Source organism: Suricata suricatta, chromosome 7, assembly GCF_006229205.1.
Source record: "Suricata suricatta isolate VVHF042 chromosome 7, meerkat_22Aug2017_6uvM2_HiC, whole genome shotgun sequence".
Classification (NCBI taxonomy): domain Eukaryota; kingdom Metazoa; phylum Chordata; class Mammalia; order Carnivora; family Herpestidae; genus Suricata; species Suricata suricatta.
In genome coordinates this window covers 33,173,636-33,198,660 of record NC_043706.1, presented here as the reverse complement: position 1 = coordinate 33,198,660, position 25,025 = coordinate 33,173,636, and the positions used below count along the sequence as shown (strand labels likewise).

General features: G+C 44.4%; 1 protein-coding gene across 3 annotated transcripts in view; it reads left to right on the top strand.

The window, feature by feature from the left end:
* Positions 1-24,460, top strand: part of FKBP5 (FKBP prolyl isomerase 5) — a 111,583-nt gene extending 87,123 nt beyond the window's left edge. For all 3 annotated transcript variants that reach the window (XM_029943990.1, XM_029943988.1, XM_029943989.1), the window contains exons 7-12: positions 2,567-2,723; positions 9,042-9,132; positions 11,553-11,636; positions 18,754-18,939; positions 20,469-20,708; positions 22,259-24,460. In XM_029943990.1, coding sequence (XP_029799850.1) covers positions 2,567-2,723; positions 9,042-9,132; positions 11,553-11,636; positions 18,754-18,939; positions 20,469-20,708; positions 22,259-22,366 — 866 coding nt within the window. In that variant the 3' untranslated portion in view covers positions 22,367-24,460. The remainder of the gene's footprint in view (positions 1-2,566; positions 2,724-9,041; positions 9,133-11,552; positions 11,637-18,753; positions 18,940-20,468; positions 20,709-22,258) is intronic.
* Positions 24,461-25,025: the final 565 nt, after the last annotated feature.

The following is a 25,025-nucleotide window of genomic DNA, read 5'->3' as shown; positions in this document are numbered from 1 at the left end:
TGTATATGTGTTTGTGCACATGTATGTATCAGTTTAAGATTTTAGGGTACTATATATAGTGTTCAGGTCCAACTTAGAAGAGTTAGAGTTACGAGAAAAAAAAAGGATTAGTGCATATATAAGGTAGTAAGTAAGTATAAGTGTCATTGCAAATTTTTACCTTTCTACTGGGTGGCCATAAACATTGATTACATCCTTTATTGTCTCTCTTGGGCCAGCTGCTCTCATTATAGTGTACTTGCCTGGATTATAGTTTGAACCTTTTTTTTTTTTTTTTTTTGGCTTGCTTGCTTCACTTATCTTTTTTAATATGTTTATAAGTAGCCAGTCTTTCTTTTTCCCCTCATATGATGGGTTGTCTCATGTAAAGAAAACTTCTGAAATTATTTATGTGATTTTAAAATCAAGTACATGCATCAAGCTGAAAATGAGCCTAGGAAACTGACATACAGTCAGGAATCTTTTGCAGAGTCTCTGGATTTCCTGTTTTGAAAACACATTCAAACTTGATCAACCAAAAACCACAATGAATGTACTGATAGCTTCCTCCCCCACTAAATGTACTCTCTTTAGGGAGGAAGATACTTCTAACAATAAACCTCAGACAGAAAAATCTGTCAGCTAAGTTGTGAGGTAGCAGGATCATAAATCTCAATACTTAAGAATATTCCACAATTCATGGGCTGAAAGTCACGTTGCTTGGCAGGTTTTTTTTCTCATGAAAAATATCATTGCATTAGTATACATTAAATTTCCTGGGCAGATTTTAAAATATTTAAGAACATAAACTTTTCAGGACTCTCAATTCCTTTAGAACATCAACTTTTATTTAGTTTAGTAAAATATCTTAAATCTTAGACTCCCTGCAGAATCTCTCTAGTACATACTTGAAAATAATACAGTTAAATTTATTTTGAAAATACTTCCAATTAAAAAGAACTTTCAATGTACTATAAGTTGATTTTTATTTTATCTAGAGCATTCCAAAAGTGACTGTAATAGGGAAGATCATCTACATTTATGACTATGGGACATAGAGCAAACTTCCTATGTGTCAGCTCCACCCTGAAAGCCAGTGTATTTCTTCATCTTGTTTGGAGAGTCCCTTCCCTCTCTAATTTGGCTGAACCTTCTCCGACTTCATCCTGTGTCTATGATGGAAAGACATCAGGGCCATATCAATCCTAGTAAATTAGAACAGGGTAGAGAGCTTCAAAGCATCATGTCCATGTGACACTGTGGCTCTTGGTGTCTATACCACCACTGTTTACTTTTCAGTGTATCGTTTCTCAGGCCTGGGCTAAAGGTAACCTGATCAAATGATTAACTGCCCAATTAGCTTTGAAGCTGGTTTCTGGCCTGTATCAAGAACTGTATCACTGGGTCATAGATTCACAGATTTTTAGAGCTTCAAAGGACCTTTGAGATCACATAGTTCACAAGTGGAGTAAGTTGGACTTGAACTTATATTTTGAAAATCATACTTATCCCATGAAACAAAGTAGAACAGAGTGAGTGATTTTTAGTTTCTCTAAAGCAACTGAAAGTAGAGAAACCAGTTTTAGAAAAGAAGCGGTTTAGGAAATTGTTACATCTGAATCTAGTCCATTCTGTTACAGAAGCTAGATTAAAGAATTTTCTTATGAAAGACAAATGACTTTTTATTTGGTGACTGTTGTACTATTGTATGAGCCGTTTGTTTTTCTTACTGAGTCAAAGACTTAAATGGAAAAGAACGAATATCTTTAATATGAAAAGTAGTTGGGAAGATTCAGAGAATTTATCCTAGGAAGAAAAGTCTAATGGATTAAGAAAAATACACATCTCTCAATGCATTTTTCCTGTTTTGTCTTGAAGAAACATAAAAGCTCCTTATCTGTTATGAAATTACCCTGGAAATTAGCTGAGTGAGTTTGAGTGAAGTGAGAAGTTAGACTCCAAGAAATTGACCTCTTAACATTTCAGAAGAGGTAGTTAAATAATTTGATTTATGATTCCTTCACACTTCACATTTGTTACTCTACTCAGGGACACAGCTATGATATATTGATGATGTCGGCTTTGGGTTTTCTGTTTTTACTCAAATATATTGGTGAGTGAGATTAAGTCTCTTTTTATTAAAAAGAGCTTTTTTATTCAGTTAACCTTTGTATATCTTTGGGGAAATAGCCATTTAGTTGTTTTTCCTCTAAGCCTCTGGAGTCAGGATGGAGTTATAAATGTTGAATCTCTTATATAGTGATAATTAAATTTGTGGCATCTTGATAGTTATCTGTTAAATATTCTAGTATTTCTAGATCCTGTGTTATAGGTGAGGAAATCTCTCTTATGAGGCTTTATTATCCACTAAGCTATCGTATTGATACAGTTACTGGTAATTAGAAGTTTAAACTTACAAAGAAATAGGATGGCTCTTAAATTTTCAGACTGGGCAGACTAAGTGTCAACAAGACATACCCCATTTGTCTCTAGATGAAGTGAGAAAGGGGAAATCATCGTTTATCACTTCCCTAAAGGAGCCAGTCCTGTGGGGCAGCTTTGTGACTGACCTGTCTCCTCCCCTCAGTCCACCTGGAAGGCCGCTGTGATGGGAGGATGTTTGATTGCAGAGATGTGGTGTTCATCGTTGGGGAAGGAGAAGACCATGACATTCCGATTGGAATTGACAAAGCCCTGGAGAAAATGCAGCGGGAAGAACAATGTATTTTATATCTTGGACCACGGTAAGCAGTATACTAGTTCAGTACATAGTGAAGTTATCTAAAAGACAGGGATTTTGGTGTGTGTGTATGATGTAAGAAAGCAGTCCACTTTTGGGGCACCTGGGTGGCTCAGTCAGTTAAGTGTCCAGCTTTGGCTCAGGTTATGATCTCATGTCTCATGGGTTCAAGCTCCACATCTGGCTCTGTGCTTACAGCTCAGAGCCTGGAGCCTGCTTCAGATTCTGTATCTCCCTCTCTCTCTGCCCCTTCCCCACTTGTACTTTGTCTCTCTTTCTCTCTCCCTCAAAAATAAATAAACATTAAAAAAAATTTAAAAAAAGAAAGCAGTCCACTTTCATTCTTTTGCCTGTAGCTATTCAGTTTTCCCAACACCATCTATTGAAGTCTGTCTTTTCTCTATTATATATTCTTACGTCCTTTGGCATAGATTAATTGACCATATGTGGCATTTATTTCTAGGCTCTGTATCTTATTCCATTGACTTACGTGTCTGTTTTGTGCCTGTATCATACTATTTTGATTATCATGGTTTTGTAGCATATCTTGAAATCTGGGATTGTGACACCTCTAGCTTTGCTCTTCTTTCTTAAGATTGCTTTGGTTGTGCAGGGTCTTTCATGGTTCCACATTTTGTGTGTTCCAGTTCTGTAAAAATACTGTTGGTATTTTGATAGAGATTACATTGACTCTGTAGATTGCTTTGGGTAGTATGGACATTTTAACAGTATTAATACCTGCAATCCATAAGCATGGTATACCTTTCCATTTGTGTCATCTTCGACTTCTTTCATCGGTGTTTTATATATGTCACAATATGGATGGACCTAAAGGGCATTATGCTAAGTGAGAGAAGGCAGACAGAGAAAGACAGACACCATATGATTTTATTTATATGTGGAATATAAGAAACAAAACAAACAGAACAGAAACAGAATCATAAATATGGAGAACAAACTGGTGGTTGCCAGAGGGGTGGGAGGTCAGGTGAAACAGGTGAAGGGGGAAGTAAGAGGTACAAACTTACAGTTATAAGTCATAGGGATGCAAAATACAGCCTAGGGAATATAGTAAATAATACTGTGCTAATATTGTATGATCATGGATGGTAACGGCAGTCACGGTGAGCCTAGTGTAAGGTGTAGAATTTTCAACTCACTACACTGTATACCTGAAACTATACTTCAGTTAAAAAAAAACACACAGGGATACACTTACTTTTTCAATCAACGTTTTGGTGTTTTCAGTGAAGTTCATGCTAACAGTGGAAACAATCAAATCAGGCTATAATTAATCGTGGAGTGAATCAGTGGGCTTAATAATATCAATGATTTGCAAGCCTTTTTCTGTGTGTGTCAAGTATAGGTCTGACAGGCAAGTTATGCTCTTTATTGGCTTTGCCTGCCATATTGCCGAGACAGGAGGCTATTAGCTCTTCTCACGTGATTCTCTTGCCCCCTCTTCCCTTTTCTTTAAATTAAGTGGGAGCAGTAAAGCATGTGAGGGGTGGAAGTAGAAGGAACATTTGGGTGATTTATTACTACTTGAATTTGTGCCACCTGTTCTTATACAGAGTCTCTGAAAAAAAAAGAGAAGTGTTCTTCCTGGATCTAAAGGCAGCGGAGATGACTCATTTTTGCCTAAATTTTTCCCATCATAAGGATATCCATTAGCACTTCCCAGCTTAGAACTATCAGACACTAACAATCTCTCTTGTGAAAACATGTTTGGTATTATTTTTAGACCTAAAATTATACCACGAATCTAACCCTTCTATCTTGATAAATGGACCCTGGAGAGAAAGCAGGGTGTTTTGATTCTGTTTGCATGGAAGTGCATCATCTGCTTATCTCGAGTCTCCTCCCTCCCCGGCTCCTTGGGTTTTAGTCACTAGGATTTGGGGTTGTTGACAATGTGGATGACCTGCACTCACCAGTAGGTAAAACTGCGCCTTTTATGTACTTGCTGGCCTTTGCGTAGCCTCAGTGCTAGTCCAGCATCATATTCACCCCTACCTCTTATGCCATAATCCTTTTCCCAAGTGAGGTGCTGCCATGCCTGCAAAGGCTGTGCACCTTGAACCCTTTAGAGCCTTCACAGAGGCACCTTTCATATACTGCCTTCTTTTTCTCTGTCGTCCTTCTTCTACCATTATATTCCTACTTTAGTGTGCTTTGTTTAAATTCTATATTTGTAGTTCATCCTTAGGTGAACTTATTTCTCTCATTCTATACGGAGCTGTTTTTTCCTCAGGTAGAGAATGGAGGAGGCTGTCTCCTTCATATCCAAGGTATTATCTAATTATTTTTAATCTAGCATTCTAAAATTCTAGTCCTAGACTCACATAAAGAGAAGGTTGTTTATGTCTGCTATATGCTTTCCAATTTAAGCTCCCTGAGCATAATTCTGCATACATGTAAGCATATATTATATGAATCAATTTGTTAAATTTTTAAAGATTTTTTTTCTGTTTATTTTTGAGAGACAGAGAGAGAGAGAGCATGAGCAGGAGAGGGTCAGAGAGAGGAGATACAGAAGCTGAAGCAGGCTCCAGGCTCTGAGCTAATTGTCAGCACAGAGCCCAGCGCAGGGCTTGAACCCACAAACTGTGAGATCATGACTTGAGCTGAAGTCGGACGCTTAACCAACTGAGCCACCCATGCGCCCCAGTTTGTTACATTTTAACCTAGCTGACAAGACAATTTGAGGGGCAGATGTCTCAAGTTTAGTGGCAAAGAGAAACAGAAATTATCCTTATATTTATTAATGCCAATAGTTCCTTGCACATTTAAACGGTTTGTCGTATCATTAGAAGTTAAACCCTGCTATGTGCCTTACCATCTGTGTCCACTTGCAAGTCACTTAATGTTCCCCTTCTGTAAAATGGGGATAACCATATCTACTTCATAAAGTTGTCGCGGTCTAAATGAGGTAATGTGCGGAAAGAACTTTGCCCGGTGCCTGCCAAATGTAAACCCTCAGTATATTAACCATTATTGCTATTGGGGTGACTATTTTTCTATGCCATTTTACCCTCAAGATCACAAGGAAAAGGCAACCCTGTTTTAACACAGAGTAGATTTTTTCAGATCTTTTCAGTCATAAAAGTAATCACATTTTCATAAGTTTCTAGGTCTAAAAGCTTTTCCCTCGTTTTATGGAAATAATTTAGCGTAGTTAGAAAGGAACACGCTGTTTTCGTGGTGCTGGTTAGTCTGTGGAGGAGGCAGTGGGGTGCGTGCTCTGCGGTCCGAGACCCTTGGTCCGTGCGCTGTGTGACAGTTCCGCTGTGTGACGTTACCGCCCGCACTGGGTGTGCCCATGGGAGCTTCCCTGTCCAGGTCCGCACTTAGGCCAAACAGCGCGTCCCAGCGTGGCTGTCCGTGGGGCTGCTGCGCACACAGGCTCCGTACTTCCCCTGTGCCATCTGCGTGTCATCCTCCAAGGATGCTCGGGGCGCACCTTCTCCCTGACCCGAATAGACTCCTTGGCAGGACGTTCTCATAGCAGAATTCGTAAAACACACCCGAAGAACCCATTTTCTTTTTCTCAATTGCCAGCAGCTGAATCTTTGCCGCTTCCCACACTCAATGGGACAGTATCTTTTCTATTGTTTTTAATACCATGACTAATTCTTTTTCATTTTCAGTGAAGTATGGCTAGTTACAGTTTTTCCCATCCCTTTCCTTATGTTTCTGTCCTACCCCAAAGCCCTACAAAAACATAGGCTGCCAAGAGCCATCACATTTAATTATGAGGCAGTCCGGGTAAAAAATAAACAGTTTTCTGGGGACACACGGAGTCTGAATTTAAGTCCTGGCTCTACTGCTCTGCCCCTTTGTGTGACTCTCTGGAAGCATGTCCCTCCAAGCCTCAGTTTCTTCATCTGTGGAAATGAAGCAGTTTGTAAGCCCTTCCAATATAAGAACTTCTTATCTGCTCATAAAGCCTTACTAGTCGTTGATAGTCATTATTTGCATCTCTGCTGTGTACTACTGTTAATTCCAGAACATTAATACCAGACTCCTGTCACTGGAGCCCAGCTTGTCTTTGGGATAAATCCTGGAATCCCATTCGTGGTGTTCTGTCTTGCAGTCAGATGAATTTTTTGCACCCAGTCCTTCCTCGCCTAGGCTGACCTGGCATCAGTCAGACAGCTTTCTGTGTAATGTGGAAGTCGGATTAGATGCTCCCAGAATAGGGCAGTGTCAGCCTAGGTCCCCCCTAGGCTCCACGTAAATCTTCACAACCTCTTTGGTGGAACCCAGGCAAGATTGTAGAAATAATACCCTCCTTCAGTTGTCTTTAATCCCATTGATGATAACTCGGGGCAATTTGATGCCTTCCTTGACCCGTCCCGCCTCCCCCCACCCCTAGCCTTGAGACTTCTGTGAGCTCTAAGGCAGCTTGTCTCATCCTCAGCACAGCTGACATCTGGGGCCAGATATCTTGCTTGTGGGGGCTGCCCTGTGCATTGCAGGATGTTTGGCAGTGTCCCCAGCCTCTGCCCACTAGTAGCAGCCCCCTAGTTGTGGCAAACCCAGAACCTCTTGACACTGCCAGCTGTCCCAGGTGAGGGAGTGGGGATTCAGGTCACCCCTATTGAGAGCCCCTGGTCTAGCTCAGGCAGGTGTCAGACTGCTGGGTGTGTCCCCGTTTAGCACGGGGCTCCAGTACCACGTGCTTCAGCAAGTGTGATCAGCAAGGACTCACCCAGCCACCTGGTTCCCCGAAGTCAAGGATTATTCCGTTATTTGCCAGATGGGAGAAACAAAAGAGGAGATCTATGGGTCTAAGAGCTTGAAGTAGAGACCTAGTCGTGACTACCTAAAACTGGCCACTGATAATTATGCCTCTTTGATTTCTTAGCTGAAGATCCCCTTTGCCCTGTTGTTAAAACGATCTCACCCCATTCCTACCAGCTCTGTGTGTGTCTCTGCCTCTCTCTGGCTCCAGCTTTCATTTTCTTGTGTAATAGTAGAGGTGAGTAAGCATTTTCTTCCTGAAAAAGTCAGGCGATGGGTAAAGAAAGTGATGTGAACAGCAAAATAGGAGTGTTCTAACTCTAGTCTTTTTTACCCCAGAGAAAATTGGAGTATTCGCATGGACCTGGTGTTGGCATCTTTGAGCGCACAGCCTGAAAGTTTGCAGCACAATTCCATGTGCTTAAGAATTGTTTGGCTTGAGGGGTACCTGGGTAGCTTGGTCAGTTAAGCATCCAACTCTTGATTTCGGCTCAGGTCATGATCTCATGGTTAATGAGATTGGGCCCCGCATCAAGCTCCTGCACTGAGAGTGGAGCCTGCTTGGGAGTCTCTCTCTTCATCTCTCTCTGCCTCCCCCACCCCAAAATAAATAAACATTTAAAGAAATAAATCTCTTTTAAAAAAAAAAAAGAGTAGTTTGGCTTGAAACCGATGGGAACAGAATATATCCCAGTGAACACGTGGATGATACGCTGTGTTGTATGTTCTCAATGCTGGGAAAACCATTGGACCGGACAGACCAAACAACACCAAAACTTCCATTCTCGGATACTCTTGACTGCTTTGGATGTGTTTAAAGACCTTCCGTGATCTCAAAACAGAAAACAATTTATACATCCTTAGTTATCTTCGTTAGTGTTAGCTAAAAGTTACAGTGTTTTGCAGTGTGATCGCCACAGAGCTATGAGAGGGTTTCTCTTGATGAAGTGTTGGAGCTTGTGAGGGCTGTTCTTTTTGATTGTACATTTATTATATCATTTCTGTGTTCTGGTGTGCTTTTTAAATGTCTTGGCAGAAACACTAGGAGGATGAATTTCCTTTCTGATGTGTGAGCCTTCCTCCCATTTATCAGACTGGAAGTGCTACTACCGGAAGGAGACCGCGCTTTAAAGTGAAAAGCTTGTTACACAAAGCCTCTGACGAGCGAGGTTGTAACCATTACAGCACCTGTCTTCTCTGTCCTCCTGCTGATAAAGCTTCAGGAACAGTCCTAAGGGCCAGACTCTGGCCACTTTATAAAAAGAACTAGATATAAAATCAAGCAGAGGAAAAGGCAGTGACGTTTAAAGTCACATCAAGCCAGCTTCCCCGAGGAGTACAGGTGGTACATCACGTGTGATCGTGAAGGACAAGAGAAAGCTACTGTGAGCCCAGTCTCTCCAACACAGCAGTGCTGTTCGGCACTGTGGCTTGTGGCCAACATCTGGCCTGTCTTCGGGGTCTGTGGTGTGTGACGTGTGCGGCCCTGGGCGCACATGCTGCCTTGGAACACCGGAGGAAGCGCCTGGAAATTCAGCAGTTCGTTTAAAGCTTTGTTGTCTACTCTCCATTTCAGATATGGTTTTGGAGAGGCAGGGAAGCCTAAATTTGGCATTGAACCTAATGCTGAGCTTATATATGAAGTTACACTGAAGAGCTTCGAAAAGGTGAGAAAATACCGGCTTCTCTGAAGTCATGGTCAATTTTTTTCTCCACGCGCTTTCTGGAAGTTACTTCCCCCGTTGTGGCGTGGATAGAGATGGTATTCACTCGCATGCGGTGCTTTTCGTGACTGAAGTTTGTCTCTTGTCCTGGCCACGGCTCCCAGGGTGCTGCACGGCCGAGCTACAGTGAAGGAGCTCGGTGTTCCGAGTGTGTTCCTATGTGTCAGCTTTTTTTTTTTTTTTTTTTTTTTTTTTACTTTTTTTGGGTAGAATCCAAGACTTGTTCCCTTATTTGTTCCTAGACTTGTTCTTTTTGTACTTTTTTTCCTGGGTCAAAGACAGAAAGGTTCACGTTCTGCCAAGCAGCTCCTTGGGGGAGTGGGGTGCAGTTCTCCAGCGCTGAACGGACCGTACCCTTCCCGGGAGTCATGAAGGCCTTCACTGTGGCTCTGAGTTACAGTCCAAAAGGCAAGGCTCCGTGGACCACCAGGCGGTGTGACAAGGGACACAAGAGACAAACCTGCCCACCCTGTGGCCTTTTCTTTTCCCACCTGCCCAAGTCTAAAACAGAGAGTGTGTCACTTGCCTTGGGGTCCAGAAGCAGCGTGCCTCCTTGAGCGTGTTTCTGTCTCAGGCCCACCTGTGGGGGCTCCCGGCAGCAGCCTCACTGACACACAGCGTGTGTGTGCACTAGCTGCCGTGTCCGGCCTAGGCCCCACTCTTCCGGAGAGCCCCGAGAACTGCATTTCGCCTGCCTTTTGTATTCCCACAGTGCGGCCTCCGCGTGCTGTATGTGAGGCTGAGGTCTGGAAGTGGGGCTATTTATGTCTCATTAGACGCGGGAGGGAAACCGTTGTCCTGGAGGGCTGTAACTTCTGACTGAGGACCTCAGGGGCAGACTGCGTTGGGATTCTCCCCCAGCGGCGCTGTTCCTGATCATGCTGTACCCTCACTCTCTGTGTCCGTGCAACAAGCACGTGCCCCTGTCATGACTGTCACTTGTCGTCAGGTCACTTCTGCTGAAGGCCCGCCAGCTCAGCACTGATCCTCCGAAGCTGTCTTCACAGCACCAAGTGTTTATTTTTAAAGAGCGAAAGCAGTCTTTAGCGTGTCGCGATGTAAATCTCCGGCTTTCCTATTTCCATTGTAGTCAAGTAACCCACAGCCCCGTCCGATCTGCGGCCAAGTGAGTGCTGCCTGCCACAGGATATCCTCGCTGCGGTGTGCCTTCACGAGCCCCCGCACGTCCACTGCTCCCCGAGCGGGTTCCAGGCAGCGCTGCTGCGGGCGCTGGAAGCCGTGTGAGAGCGCGCTGGTGTTGGGAGAAGCATCGGGACTTAGTTCTCTGCCTCACAGTGTTAAGAAGACAGTTATACTCCATAAAGATGCAACCCCCTATAGAAGTGCAAAGGGCCCTCGTGACTAGATTTTTCAGTAAAAGAGCTACGTTGTTAGAAGCCATGTACGGTTGCCAGAAAGACTAGTAACTCATTATTCACTTGGTGGGGTGGGTGGCAGCAGGAATACATCACTGATTGTTTTGTGAATAGAGAGGATTTTACAGTGACTCACTGAAGTTTTCATAATCCCTGTGTAGTAAGTAGCACTGACACAGCCTTTTGTCATTTTCCCATTTAAAGGATCCCAGATTGTCCTGTTGACTCTCTATGGTCCCTTTAAATCTAGCTGTTCATAATGACAGTGCACTTGTGCCTGGATTCACATCTCTAATGCTGGAGAGCAATAATACACATAATACAAAGTAGCTGATGGTCATGAAATCCTTTATTTATGGCTGTGAAATATTTCTGTATCAGCTTTGCCCTTTTTTACCTAAAAAAGTTAGGTTTTACTTGCAATCCCCCAGGTATACGTCTGCAAGGTGATATGATACAGTTTGGAAGCTTTAGTTTATCTGGTGGTCCAAAGAGGTTTCCGAGTAGAGAGACAGCTGTATGACCTGGAATTTTAAAAATTCCATGTGAATATACAGCCGTGACCTGACGACCACATTGTTCCCAGTTTACAGTTGGAACCCTGAGGGTAGAGAGAAGTGGTTTGCTGAGACTGTAATGGCAGCTTACTGGGGAGGCGTGGGAGGGAAAGGGCCGTGCCTCGCCGGGGGCCTCGCCCGCCAGCTCCGAAGGTACGCTCTTCAACAGCACGCGACAGCCTAGGTTGCTCACTGTACTTTTGTCTTGCTCCTCCTTGAGCAACATGGCTCAGTCATCATGGAAAGGGAGTTCCAGCCTAGTGGTGACCTGGCAATAGCACACAGTTTATAAAAAAAATAAAATAAAATAAAACCAGTGTGTTTTGAGGCATGAGTGCCCTAGAAGTAGCTGCTGTGTGTTCTTAGAGGCATCAGCTGATGCTTTTTCCTTCTCTGTTCATCTAACCATTGTTAAAAATTTACACAACAGGCCAAAGAATCCTGGGAGATGGACACCAAAGAAAAATTGGAGCAGGCCGCCATTGTCAAAGAGAAGGGGACTGTGTACTTCAAGGTGTGTGAGTCCTCATACAGTCTTTAAGGTCTCAAAGAATTTATTCAAGTGTCAGTAAATTGTGCTGATACTCCCTACTCTGAATTCTGTCAGCCCCCTTCTGGGTAAGAATAAGCCTGAATTTTTACATGTCTGGCATTTTCAGTATAGAAATGGTGAGGAGGAATGATGAGTGTGACAAAAGGAATACAGATGCCCCTTTCACACACCCTCCCCTAGATGCAACCCTCCATCAAGGCAGACCCGGGTCTGGCTTGTTCATCGGCCACTGCATCACCCAGGACCTAAGGCATCTTCTTCGGTGCATAGTTGGTACTCAGTGTTTGTGGAATGAAACAAAGAACGAATAGAATAATTGGTAGCAAGTGAGAATTCATAGAGGTAAGTTCCACATCATTTTCCTTTCTACTCTCTTGGTGAGGCCTCTAAAGCACATGACAAAAGGAAGCAAAATTGCAGATTCCAGAAGAAACTGACAGGAGAATATTAATTTCTTCTGGTGGCCAAGATGATCCTGCCATGCTTGGTTTTGTGAGGAATCTTGAGAAACTCCTGCATATTTGTTATTGATTGCTTCCTGAAAGTCCTTTCTTGTAATATCTAGGAATGTGTTACTTTCTCACTTAGATCTTAAACCCCCAGGAATAACAGAGAAAGAAACAGCCTTAGACTCCATTCTAACCAGATGCGCTGCCGGTTGCTCCCCGGCCCCAGCTAAACATCTTCTCCACGTCAGGCAGGAAGTGAAAGAACAGTTTTGTCAAGGTTTCTTCTTTTTCTTTTTTCCATGGACAGCAGTCCTTGAGCAAAAGTAGATGGTGCTTTCAACCTTCTAAAACAGTGATGCATAAATGTACTTCAGCCAGTCTTTCTGGAGCAGCAACATGCTGTTGCATGGACGACCTTGTGTGGAGGGAGGGGAAGCAAGGTTAGCCCCAGCAAAAGGACCAGAGGCCTCTGCGAGGCCGTGTGTAGTCCACACAGAAGTCACACAGCCAGAGGGCAACACGTGCGCTCCTTGTTTTCCATACTGTAAAACCCATTATTGGGTCATGATACCAATTTAGGGGAGGTGTATTGCATTAATGTAGTAAAGATAAATTTTGTTTTATAAAATTTGTTCAGTTGCATGTGAGTGGGTCCTGGAGCATAAGTGAAAACATATTTCTTGCTGTGGGTTTTAACTAATAAATTTGAAATCTGTTGACTTAGATAATGTATAATAATTTCCATTATTTTATAGCTATTTATTGGATAGACTAAGATAACGTATCGATCACCAGAAAGCATTGGGGAACAGTGGATTGAGCTCCAAATCGGGAAAACCATGCTTCAATAGCTCAAAATGATTTAAAGCCATTTAAGGTCCAAAGAGGTTATTTTCATGTGTGAAAAGTCATGAAGTTAGATTAGATAATCCCCATGTTTCTTTCTAGCCCTAAAATTCTGTGAGTTTTGAAACTCTTGAGAGCAAGTTTGATTTTTTTTTATTCTAATTGAAATCCATTGGATACTTCTAAGCTATTCAAGTAAGAATTCACATGAGTTCTTTGTAGACTCAAATATACAAGACACGAGAATCCAGTATTTTTTTGTAAAACCCCTTGGGACCATAGGTCCTAAATGGTGTACCTGGAGTCTATAAAAGTCCTTATGTATTTTTTTATATTTCCCCAAACTTCTAAATAGAACACCAAAAGTCTGGGGGTGGGGGAGTTGAAGCTTCCGGCATGTTGACTAGAAAGCTGTCAACTCTGTGTAGTGACACAGCTCAGCTATTCAGAAGCTCCGATTGGTTGCCGGTGACTCAGAACTTTGGGGGACGTCATTGGTCATGAAATAATGTGGCAGAGCCACGTGCTGTATAGCTGTGTCCTAAACACACACACGCACACACACGCACACAGCTGGGCCGAGTCCACGATCGGTAGCAGAAAGCAGCCTTCGGTGCCCATACAGACTTGACTTTGTCACTTCTAAGCATCCCAGTTGCAGTAGGGGTTTGTGTATTTCATGATATTGTGAACCCTTTTAAAATTACTAATCTTTGGGTAAAATCTGGATCAGCAGTCACACATATGGAACATATTATTTTAACATGCCAATTTGATAGACAAAATCTGTCAAAACATTAGTCTATTGGGGGAAAATTAATGGAAGGTTCAAAACCACTGACCTAAGACGTTTCTTCCAGAATGTTTCTGAACATTTTGTACTACTAGAAACTTCCCTGGAGGCACCTTCATAATTATAGGTAAAAGATCCCAGCAGTGATCCTCGTTTTAGATGTAAGACTTCAGAATGATCGGTAGTTTCCTTACACTCGCTCTTTTAAAATTTCAGAGCAGGTTTCAATCTGCCACACTGGCCTCCTGGGCTTCATCTTTCCAGAGTGTTTGACTTGGCACGTTGTACACAGGCACAGAGTCCAGATGTGTGGGTGAGAGCAGAGATGGGGTGAAATAAAAATCTGCAGCTCGTGCCATCTGGTACATTATAGCTCCATTTTTATTGACTTGTTGGTTTGGTTTACACATCAGTGGGTAAATTTCTCTCCTTAGTAGAGTTGAATTGCACTCAGTTGTAAAATGGGAATAATTTTGCTTAGATTGTAAACTCCTCATATCAACCCCTGAACTCTAAAAGAGACAAAAGGCAGGAGAGGCTCAGAAAATAACAGATGATAACACACCTTTATGCCAGGCATTGTGCAAGCCAATTAAACAGACATGATTTTTGCCCTGTTAGTTGACAATATTCTGCAAGATGAGGCCAGTAGCTCTCGTACTTGGTTTCGTGGTAAGAGGGCTGAGGCGTCTGCAGTGACACGGGCTTCTTGCGCCCCCTTGTGCTCCTTGGGGAAAACGCATTTCTCAGGCAAGCTGGTTAAGGATCAACTGCTGAGCCCTTTTCAGACAAACTAGGCTTTGCTGTGTTTTGACTTTGCTGAACCAAAAAACCAGTGCTGTGATTTAGAAACAAGTCCTATAATTCTAGGATTTTAGGTTTAAAAAAAAAACTCCTAAGTCTCCACCTTGCCTTTTTCCTCCTCCCTTCATTCATTTAGTACAAAATTTCTCCACGTTGGCATCACTGACACTTGGCGCCATCTCATTCTGTTTTGCTGAGAGGCCACCCCGTGCAGCATAGGACGCGTAGCGACATCCCTGGGTTCTGTCCACTAGATGCCAGTAACACACACACCCCTGCAGTTGTGACAGCTAAAAAATGTCTCTAAACGTCACCAGATGTCCTCCAGGGAGCAAATCACCCCCAGCTGAAAACTCTTGTTTTCAGGCAGTTAAGCAGAAATCCCACAAAACAGGATTTTTGTTCATCAGAGGTTGAGCTCTAAAAATTTAAGTGATGCAGATGAAAGTGCTTTCAAGAAATTAAAATTCTATAGAAATGTAAAGGGCTCATGGTGAAGTCTCCTACTTTGTGGGGAGGGGGTTGCTTTTTGGGGTTGTGTGATTTTTGGGAGGGGGTTGCTTTTTGGGGTTGTGTGATTTTTTTGTTTGAAACCACAGCCTTGTACCATTCTGATTATTTAGAACCTATTGAATGGTAAGCTCTGGGTCACTGTCCTCCCTGGCTTTTTTCTTGCCCTGTAACAATGTACTAGAAGATCATCAGAAAAGGTACTAGGTACATTTGAGGAGAAGGAACAAGAAGAAACTAGGGGGGAAATACCTGTCCTTTTTACCTAATCCGAATGAAATCACACCTTTCATTCATTTCTACCCACATCTCCATTTTTGCTCTCAGCGATAGCATTTTGAGTCCAGAGTTGTATCTTTGACCTTGATGTTTTTCAGCACACCTTTCCTAAGGGCCTCTTTGTGCTACACATCTTTGGATATTCCAGAGGGGTAAGACATGCTTCCTGCCCTCAGACGGCTCACTGTCCAGCAAGAGCAAAGACAGTGACGGAAAGAAATGACAAACTCTGTAACTCAAGGACCTTTTTTGTAGCATCCCGAAAAAGGAATAGTAGTGGGTCTAAGGCTCTGACAGAATGTTAGTGTTCTCTTCATTCCTTGGGCTGCCGTAATAAAATACCATAGTCTGGGTGATGGAAACAGCAGTTTCTCTCTCTCCGTTCCAAGAGTGCAAGTCTAGGGTCAGGTTCCGGCAGGGCTCCTTGCTGCGTGCTCACGCGAACTATGCTAGGCGCTCCCAGTGTAGGTGAGAGAGGAAGAAAGCTCTGCGGGGTCTCTTTCAAGGGGACTGAGCCCCTCGTGAGGGCCTCGCCCTCAGGACCTCATCTAAGCCTGCTCACCTCCCGAAGGCCCCATCTCCAAATACCATCACACTGGAGACAGGCCCTCACCATGCGAGTGGGGGTGGGGGACACACGGTTCAGTCCATCACATACAGTATAATTCCCTAAAAAGTCTCAGCATTTACTATGACCAGGCCTGCTTTCCTTTTTATAAAGATGACAAATTCCTGAGGCAGAGAAGATAATAGACTTCGATTTTAGTACACTTTTTTTCAAAACACTTTGGACCTGTTTTGCACTGCCCTTCTACAGCAGAACTTGTGAGCTCTGTAGGTCTTCTGCTCCCGAAACAAGTCACTTGTGAAGAGGGATGTTCAAGGGGGGGCTGGGGCCTTGATTGCCTTCAGACCTAGGCCTTCCTCCTGGAGCTGCTCTCCCCATCCTCATCACTAAAAATCAACAGCAGGGCTTCTGTGTACAGGCGGAGCTCATTCCTTAGGCCAGCCACTCGAAGTCTTTTATAACAGGAACATTCTCGTAGATCTGCTGTGATTTTTCTCTCAGTCATTGAGCTCTGGAGTGCACGTGAGGAGACAGCTCCATGTTGAGATGTGGACACTGCTTTAACTATGGTGGATCCTAGTGACGTGATCTGAACACTTTGGGTCTGACATTCGATCGAATATCCTCGGGTTGGCTACAGGTCTGCCATCTGGTAGGCTGCGTCATCTGCTTTCCACCTAACAGTCACCTCCTGCAGAGGCGACTCCTCACCTGTGCTCCCTTATTTGTGTGCTTGCCAGCTGTCACTTCCTTCGGCTTAAAATGGCAGTAAACACATCATCTCAGCCCCCGTAATTTCTTGTATAGAGCATATATAAAATTAACTCACATGAATTAACTTTACGGTTGTTATTCATAATTGTTCAAATTCCAGTTGCTGAAGAGCAACAGTATATTAAAGGAAAGATTTTTCTGACATCTGTGTGATTTATGTCTCCTAGTTATTTATATTGGTTGCTGCTATTCAGCTCTCTATTTCCATTGTGTGTAGATCAGAGGTCAGCAAACTACAGCCTGTGTTGGTAATATTCTACCAGGACACAGCCACACGCATTTACAAGTGATCCTTGAACAACATGGGTTTAGACTACACTCGTCCACTTATGTGCAGACTTTTTTTTCTTATAAACTCAATACAGTATCATGATGTATTTTATGAGTAACCTTTTCTTGTTTTGAGCTTGCTTTATTATAAGAATATTGCATATAGTACAAATAACATGGAAAACGTGTTGAATAATTGGTCAGGCGTCCGGGTGGCTCAGCCAGCCGAGCATCTGACTGTTGATTTCAGCCCAGGTCATAAACCCAAGGTCATGGGGTGAGACCAGCATCGAGCTCTGTGCTAACCGTGGAGGCTGCTTAAGATTCTCTCTCTCTTTCTCTGCCCCCCTCCCCTGCTCACTCACTCTTAAAAAAAAAAAAAGACGACTTCCAATCAGTAGTAGACTATTTGTAGTTAGGTTTTCGGAGAGTCAGAAGTGACACACACACTCATCAGGGAGATGCAGAACAGAACTCCAAGGGTATCTCACCTCACACCTGCCAGAACGGCTGAAGTCAACACCACCAGAAACAGCAAATGTTGGGGAAGATGTAGAGAAAAAGGAGCCCTCCTGCACTATTGCTGGGAATGCAAACTGGTGCAGCCACTGTGGAAAACAGTATGAAGGTTCCTCAAAAAGTTACAAATGGAACTACCCTGCGATCCAGTAATCACAATACTGGGTATATAGCAAAAAATACAAAAACGCTAATTCAGAGGGACACCTGCATCCCTGTGTTTATAGCAGCCTTGTTTACAGTAGCCAGTGGAAGCAGCCCATGTCCATCGATACATGAATAAAGAAGTGGCATACGTGTAAATGTGTGTTATTCAGCCATTAAAGAATGAAGTCTTGCAATTTGCAACAACATAGGTAGAACTGGAGAGTATAGCTAAGCAAAGTAAGTCCAATCAGAGACAAATACCGTAGGATTTCACTCATCTGTGGAATTTGAGAAACAAAAAAACTGAGCAAAGGGGAAAAAAGAGACGAACCAAGAAACAGACTTTTCACCATAGAGAACAAACTGATGGTTGTCAGGAGAGGTGGGAAGGGGGATAGGTGAAATAAGTGATGGGGGTGAAGGAAAGCACTTGTCGTGATGGGAAAAATGAACACATAGAATGATTAAAGCATTTAAAGATAAATTATACACCGATTTCCGACCACATGGGGAGTTCACACCACAACCCGTGTTGTTCAGGAATCAAATGTATTTATGAACTAACGTGGCTTTTGCACTACCGTTGACAAGAGATGCAACAGATTGTTGAGCCTGCAAAGCCTCAAACATTTATTATCTGCCCCTTTACAGAAAAAGGTTGCCCGCTCCTGGTTCAGGAACTAAGACTTGCTGTGTCTGTGACTGGCGCTGGCCAGAGTGTAGTCTGCAGCGGAGAGCTTCTCCTCGGGAGACGGGGAAAGGAGCTTCCCTTCAAGTAAACCAGTGATCTAGTCTATAACTACTCCCAGCCTTTTGAAAGTCTGAGAAATACCAGCACCCAAGAATGTAACCCAAAGCCTTGGTGCCCCGGCACTGGGAGAGCCGTCCCCTGTGGCTGGAGAACGGCATTCCATGGCACACTGTCCCGAGCCTGCTCCCAGGCCACCAGGCCTGCACAGAGAAGGGGGAAGGGGCCCGAGAGCCTCCTCCTAGGAGCAAAAGGAAATCACCAAATACCATGGTTGGAGGATTTCGTTTCTCGGGGAGGCCTTTGTATTTCTTTGGTACGCGCTCCGGACCCTGTACAACAAGTAATCCCTAGCTTCCTCCCCTCCCCAGGGAGGCAAGTACATGCAGGCCGTGATTCAGTACGGGAAGATCGTATCCTGGTTAGAGATGGAATATGGCTTATCAGAAAAGGAGTCTAAGGCTTCTGAGTCGTTTCTGCTGGCTGCCTTCCTGAACCTGGCCATGTGCTACCTGAAGCTCAGAGAATACGCCAAAGCTGTTGAATGCTGTGATAAGGTAAAGAGTGTGTGTGTGTGTGTGTGTGTGTGTGTGTGTGTGAGAGAGAGAGAGAGAGAGAGAGAACTGGATTTGACACATTCTCAATCTGTTTCTTCATTTTCATGCTTCATCTTCATTCTTTGCTGCTTCTTAGCCAAGGAGTGGAGGGGTTTTCATTTTGCTTTGTTATAATCCTTTGTTTGCTTGGTATTCTTTGTTTCTCCTTATGAATTGAGAAATTCAGAAAGAGTACAACTACAATCAGACTTTTCTGATGCCTAGACTAGAATACGCTATGAATAAAAATTTTTTTCATCCATGCCTTCCTTTAATCTATGGCATTTGGTATCAGATTGGACATATAACTCCTCTTGTTCAATTTAGTAAGAACAGATTTCACTTCAGCCTTTCAGGACTTGAGTATGGTAGAGTTCAGCTGCTTACACTGAGGACAGTACAGGTCACTTCTCTATATTTCCGGCATTGTTTGTACAGGCTAAATTTCTAGGAATGGAAATAGGGAGTCAAGAAATAGGATTATTGAGGGGCCCCCAGGTAGCTCAGTTGGTTAAGCATCCGACTCCTGGTTTCAGCTCAGGTCACGATCTCATGGTTCATGAGTTCAAGCCCTGCATCGGTTTTACGCTGACAGTGTGGAGCCTGCTTGGGATTCTCTCTCCTCTCTCTGCTCCTCCCCCACAAAATAAAGAAACTTAAAAATATAGGATTAGTCGGATCTTATCCATGGTTTTTTCCCCTAATATTATTGGCAACAAAAAATTTTCATTTTTGTTTCATGGTTACTAATTAAATCCTTCATCTTTTCATCATTAGCCGTTTGCATTTCCTCTGCGAGTTGCCTGCTCACAGCCTTCAGCTAGATGATTAGTCTGGTTCCTACTGACTGAGGCAGTCTGTATGTATTATCGTTGACCCTGTGGCTGCAGGGCCCCTTTGTGTTTTGATGTGAAGTAACAATTTAACTCTCATTTTCCATGTTCAGAGCCAAGGTCTCAGCCCCATGTATCACAAAGTTAGTCCTTTCCCTACCGATGTACATTCCCACCTTTGCCAGTTAAATCTTTTTTTGTACATACATACGAATGTGCTTCTGAATGTATTTTTCTTTTTCCACTGGCCTGTTTGCTCATGGACTAACAATCAAACTTTTAATTTCAGTGGTTTCAGAGTGTATTTTTTTCCTGTGGCACATCATGTCCTCTCTCATTATTTTTGTTTTCCCAAAATTTTCTCAGCCATTCTTGGGCATTTACTTCTTCCGTTGAATTTTAAAATGGATTTCTCAAGAGCCCCCCTCCAAAGCCCCCTTGGAATCTTTATAGAAATTGTATTAAATACAGAAGTTAATGTGGGTATAGTTAGTTAGATTTTGATCGGTAGTTTTTAATTACCTTGAGTCTCATCTCTTCAATATGCTTTTGCCAATTCTTGGCCAAGAAGCTTCAATAAGTTATTTAAATACTGAATTTCTTGAAAACACACAAGCTACACTCATCCTTTCTAAAATGTAGACCATCTGTCCCTAGGCGCTCGGACTAGACAGTGCCAACGAGAAGGGCTTGTACAGGAGAGGGGAGGCCCAGCTGCTTATGAACGAGTTTGAGTCAGCCAAGGGCGACTTCGAGAGAGTGTTGGCAGTGAATCCCCAGAATAAGGCGGCGCGACTGCAGATTTCCATGTGCCAGAAAAAGGCAAAGGAGCACAATGAGCGGGACCGCAGGATCTACGCCAACATGTTCAAGAAGTTCGCAGAGCAGGACGCAAAGGTATACACAGACCTGTCTTTCCGGTGGGGGGCGGGGGGGGTTACTCAGCCCGTTAGGCATCTGACTCTTGATTTTGGCTCAGGTCATGATCCCAGGGTCGTGGGATCAAACCCCATGTCAGGCTCCATGTTCGGCTTGAGATATTCTCGCTCTCCCCTCTCTCCCTCTTCTCTCCCTCCCCGCCTCTAAGAAAACAAATTTTGGGGGGCGCCTGGGTGGCTCCGTTGGTTAAGCCTCCAACTTCATCTCAGGTCCTGATCTCACAGCTAGGAGTTGAGCCCCTCGTAAGGCTCTGCGCTGACAAGTGTGGAGGCTGCTTGATTCTCTCTCTCCCTCTCACTGCCCCTCCCGGACTCTCACACTTTCAAAATACATACATAAACAACAACAAAGAATCATCTTTCCTCCAGGTAGATCAAGAACTGACCTTGCTCCTTTGATTTCTGTTTCAAGAAGGTGAAGCATAGGACTGCCTGGGTGGCTCAGCTGAGCATCAGACTCTTGATTTTGGCTCAGGTCATGATTCTGGGGTCATGGGATCAAGCCTCACATCAGGCTCCATGCTGAGTGTGGAGCCTGCTTGGGATATTCTCCCTCCCTCCGCCCCCTCTGCCTGCCTCCTTCTGCCTTCTTCCCCACTATAAAAAAATAAATTGTGGGGAGGGGCACCTGGGTGGCTCATTCAGTTAAGCATCCAACTTCTGCTCAGGCCATGATCTCATGGTTCATGAGTTCAAACCACCCCCCCCCCCCCCCCCCCCCCCCCCCCCCCCCCCCCCCCCCCCCCCCCCCCCCCCCCGTCACGCTCCATGCTGACAGCTCAGAGCCTGGAACCTGCTTCGGATTCTGTGTCTCCCTCTCTCTCTGCCCCTCCCCTGCTCACACACTCTCTCTCCCTCTCTCTTAAGAATAAATAACCATTAAAATTTTGTTTTGATAATAAATTTTTTAAAAAGGTTAAGCATGGGGCACAAGGACAGGTAGATAACCCAAGAGGCATAAGAATAGGGAGAATGATATCTGAGGCTGGTTTGGACCCGGAAGTAGAACCGGGCTGTTCTCACCAGACGCAGAGTCATGAGGCACTGACAGGTCATGAAAGAAATGAGGACAGTGAGTTCCCTAGAGACATTCTAAAGTTTGTTATTTTTTTTAAAGTCAAACACATCAGGTATTTTTTCAGATAATAGGTCTCTGTTGAGACTTGCCATTTTCCCTGGGATGGGCTGTGATGGGGAAACCCCACATCATACCCTTTACTCCCCCCCCCCCCCCAGAGCTGTTCTCTGGGCCTGAGCATACCGTCTGCTCCCAGCCTCTTCGGTGGCAGGGTCCCTGGGACAAGCTAGTCACCTCCACCCAGGAAAAGTGAAAGCTACCCACTCTGAACTGTGGTCCGTGCTGCCCTGACTGCCCCAGCCAGGCAACCCTGCCAAGTTCATTGTTGTGTCCCCGTTTCGTGCCTGACAGTCCATCAGGAGGAGCCAGGAATTACTTGTGTTTCAGTTCCTTTTTCCTCTGACTCTCTTGGTTTCTTACTTCTTCCTCAGGAAGAGGCCAGTAAAGCAATGGGCAAGAAGACTTTAGAAGGGGTCGTCACCCATGATAAAGAAACAGAGGGGAAGGCAATGGAAGAAAAAGCCGGAAGCCACGTATGACACCACCCAAAGGAGGGAAGAGCCCTGATGAACTCGGCCTCCTCCATAGGCTTTCACCCTACTCAGGACTAAACAGTGTTTAATGTAAAGTTTGTTGTAGTTTGTGTGATTCTGGAAGCAAATGGCAAAACCAGTGGCTTCCCAGAAACCGCCACCTTGCTGCTGCCCAGTGCTGTCCTGGAGGTGGTGTGGGACCACTCCAGGTGGAACAAAATGGAAATGACTGCTGGTGTGGCAAGACCGAGCCAGCAGCTCGCGTCCAGCTCGTTTCAGTGTATGTCAACCTTCGATATCTAATTCAGGGTCCTGGAGATAATCCTAACAATTTGGGGCTGCCTGTTAGGTTTTACATTCGATTGAACTTTAGTAGCACTGCAGAAACCTAAAAACAAATGTGTAATGGATTTCTCCTTTCCTGCAGTTGGGTGGGGGAGAGGAGGAGAGCGTTGGGTTTTTCCAGTGACAGGAGCGCTAGCATCTTTAACCCAACAGAACCCACAGCCGAGGGGCTTGGAATCCCCTTGGGGCCTCGGCAGCCCCAGACCTGAAAGCCAGAACCTCAGAGGCCACCTGCTTGCTGACTTAGCCAAACTCTCTCCTCCCTAAGCCAGCCTCCCTGGGAGAGGGGGTCATTCCCCAAGCATCCTTCAGCAACGATAAAGAGCAGAGGGAGAGTGTGGGCCAGCTTTCGCTGCCTGACCTGAAGCTCTGAGCTGCCGAAGCGAGAGAAGAGCCATGAGCAGTGTGCTTCCCCCTCCGCCAGCCCTTCTGGGAGGGTCGCCAGCCCCGCCCGCCAGCACGCCGCGCTCCCTTTCTTCTTTCCATTCTAGCCGTTGCCATTAAGAACTTAAGACTTGCTCTTACAATATCTCTGATCTGGAATGGACTTAGTTACATATCCATTTAGGATCCATGCAGCTTTTTTTTTTCTTGTTTTGTCTCTTAAAAAAATCACTGCCTCATAAACCTGTATACTGATTTATGGAGCTTTATTTACACTCCTCTATCATGCAAAGAAATTTTACTTTTTACCACTAGACGTAGTTTAATTTTTAAAAACAATCTGTGGAGCTGTAAGGACACGTAGCTGCTCCTCGTGCATTAAGGTTTTCCTCTCCGGTGCGGCGCGGAGGCTTTCTGCCGCTGCTGCCGGCTTCTCTGTCCTGGGGCGGCCTGTGAAAAAGAATTGGAAACCGCTCCCTGCGCAGGCACATCCCGCCTAAAGCCCCAGTACTGGGGCGGTGAATCAGGGCAAGCCTTAAAATACGGACACGCAGCGGCACCGTGGTCTGGCGGGTAAGCGACACTGCGCGTGGCTCTCTCCCCACAGCCCAGCGCTCGTGGGAATGCGCTTGCTGCCGAAAGAGTCGCTCCAACCTGGAACATCTCACTTTGTAAAATCCTAAAGAACACTGGCAATTAACTGCGTTTTTACTTGTACGGTGGTTGTAACAAAACACTTTGGTTGTTAGGTTAGGACCCACATGGCAACCTAAAAACAAAGTCCTTTCCTTTTCTACCAGTTCTGTGCTCCATGGAACAGACGGAATGAAATTGTTTCTCTTTTGACAACTAGAATCCTTTTAGTTTCTCACTCTTGTCTTTTTTTCATTTTTCATGAGATTTCTTCAAACGCCCCAGTCTCGCCTAGGAAATTCAAAAAGCAAAAGTTGATTTTGCTTTGTTTGCTTAACTGTTTAGTATTTGTAGCTCTGTTGACTAGAGCATGACTCCAGTGAGGCCAATACTGAGATTTCATCCTAAAAAGGCCAGTTAGTGTTTCGCAGGTAACAAAAGAACAATTCCAAAAATTAGATCACCCCAGCCAGCGGTCTCCCAAATGCGTGTTATGGGTCACGGCGGGGAGGCGGGGCAAGAGTGCGGGGAGGGGAGAGCAGGGGTGTGCGGGTGGTTCTGAGCAGAGATTGTGGGTGCCCATCGCCGCTCTAGGAGAAACTTCATATATTCTTGTATCAAATTCAGTAATCTTAATTTGTCTAGAAATCAGCAGATGTCTTTGAACGTCTTTTAGACTGCATATGGAGTGGTGAGGCAGCATATGATGAATTAAAAACTTGTTTTTAAAAAAAATCATTCAGATACACTTTTTTGCGTTCCTCAAATAAATTTTAAAAACAACCAAACATGAACTTCCCATTATTCTTGGTTTTGTGTCAGTAGTCTTCAGGAAAAGTTGTTTTGGTTGGAAAACCATGAGGGCCAAGTTGAAGACATGTGACATCAGAAAATTGGCCAGAGGCCATATTGTCTCCCTCGCTCTGAGGACAGCTGGAGACCCGCGCGGGGCTCACGGCGGCGGGCCGGCACGTCTTTGTGCAGATGAGTCCCATAATCAGAGGAATGAGGACTTTGTTTTCTCCTCATCCAGTGGGCATTCCACCATCTTAACTGATGGTAAGGTTCAGTTTGAGAAATGAAGATATTTCATTGTGCCCTTTAATAAATATGTAAAACATAAGCATCCATCAGGGGATACCCTGGGCTAAGCATGCTTGTCCTCTCAAGTAGCAGCAGATTCTCCTGGCTGCATACACTGAAGGCCGAAAGAGAGGTCGCACATATTGGAAAAGAAAGGTGACACAGGGCTGGGGTGGTGACGGGCCAATCTCCAGTAGCACTACGGGCATCTGTAGATAGG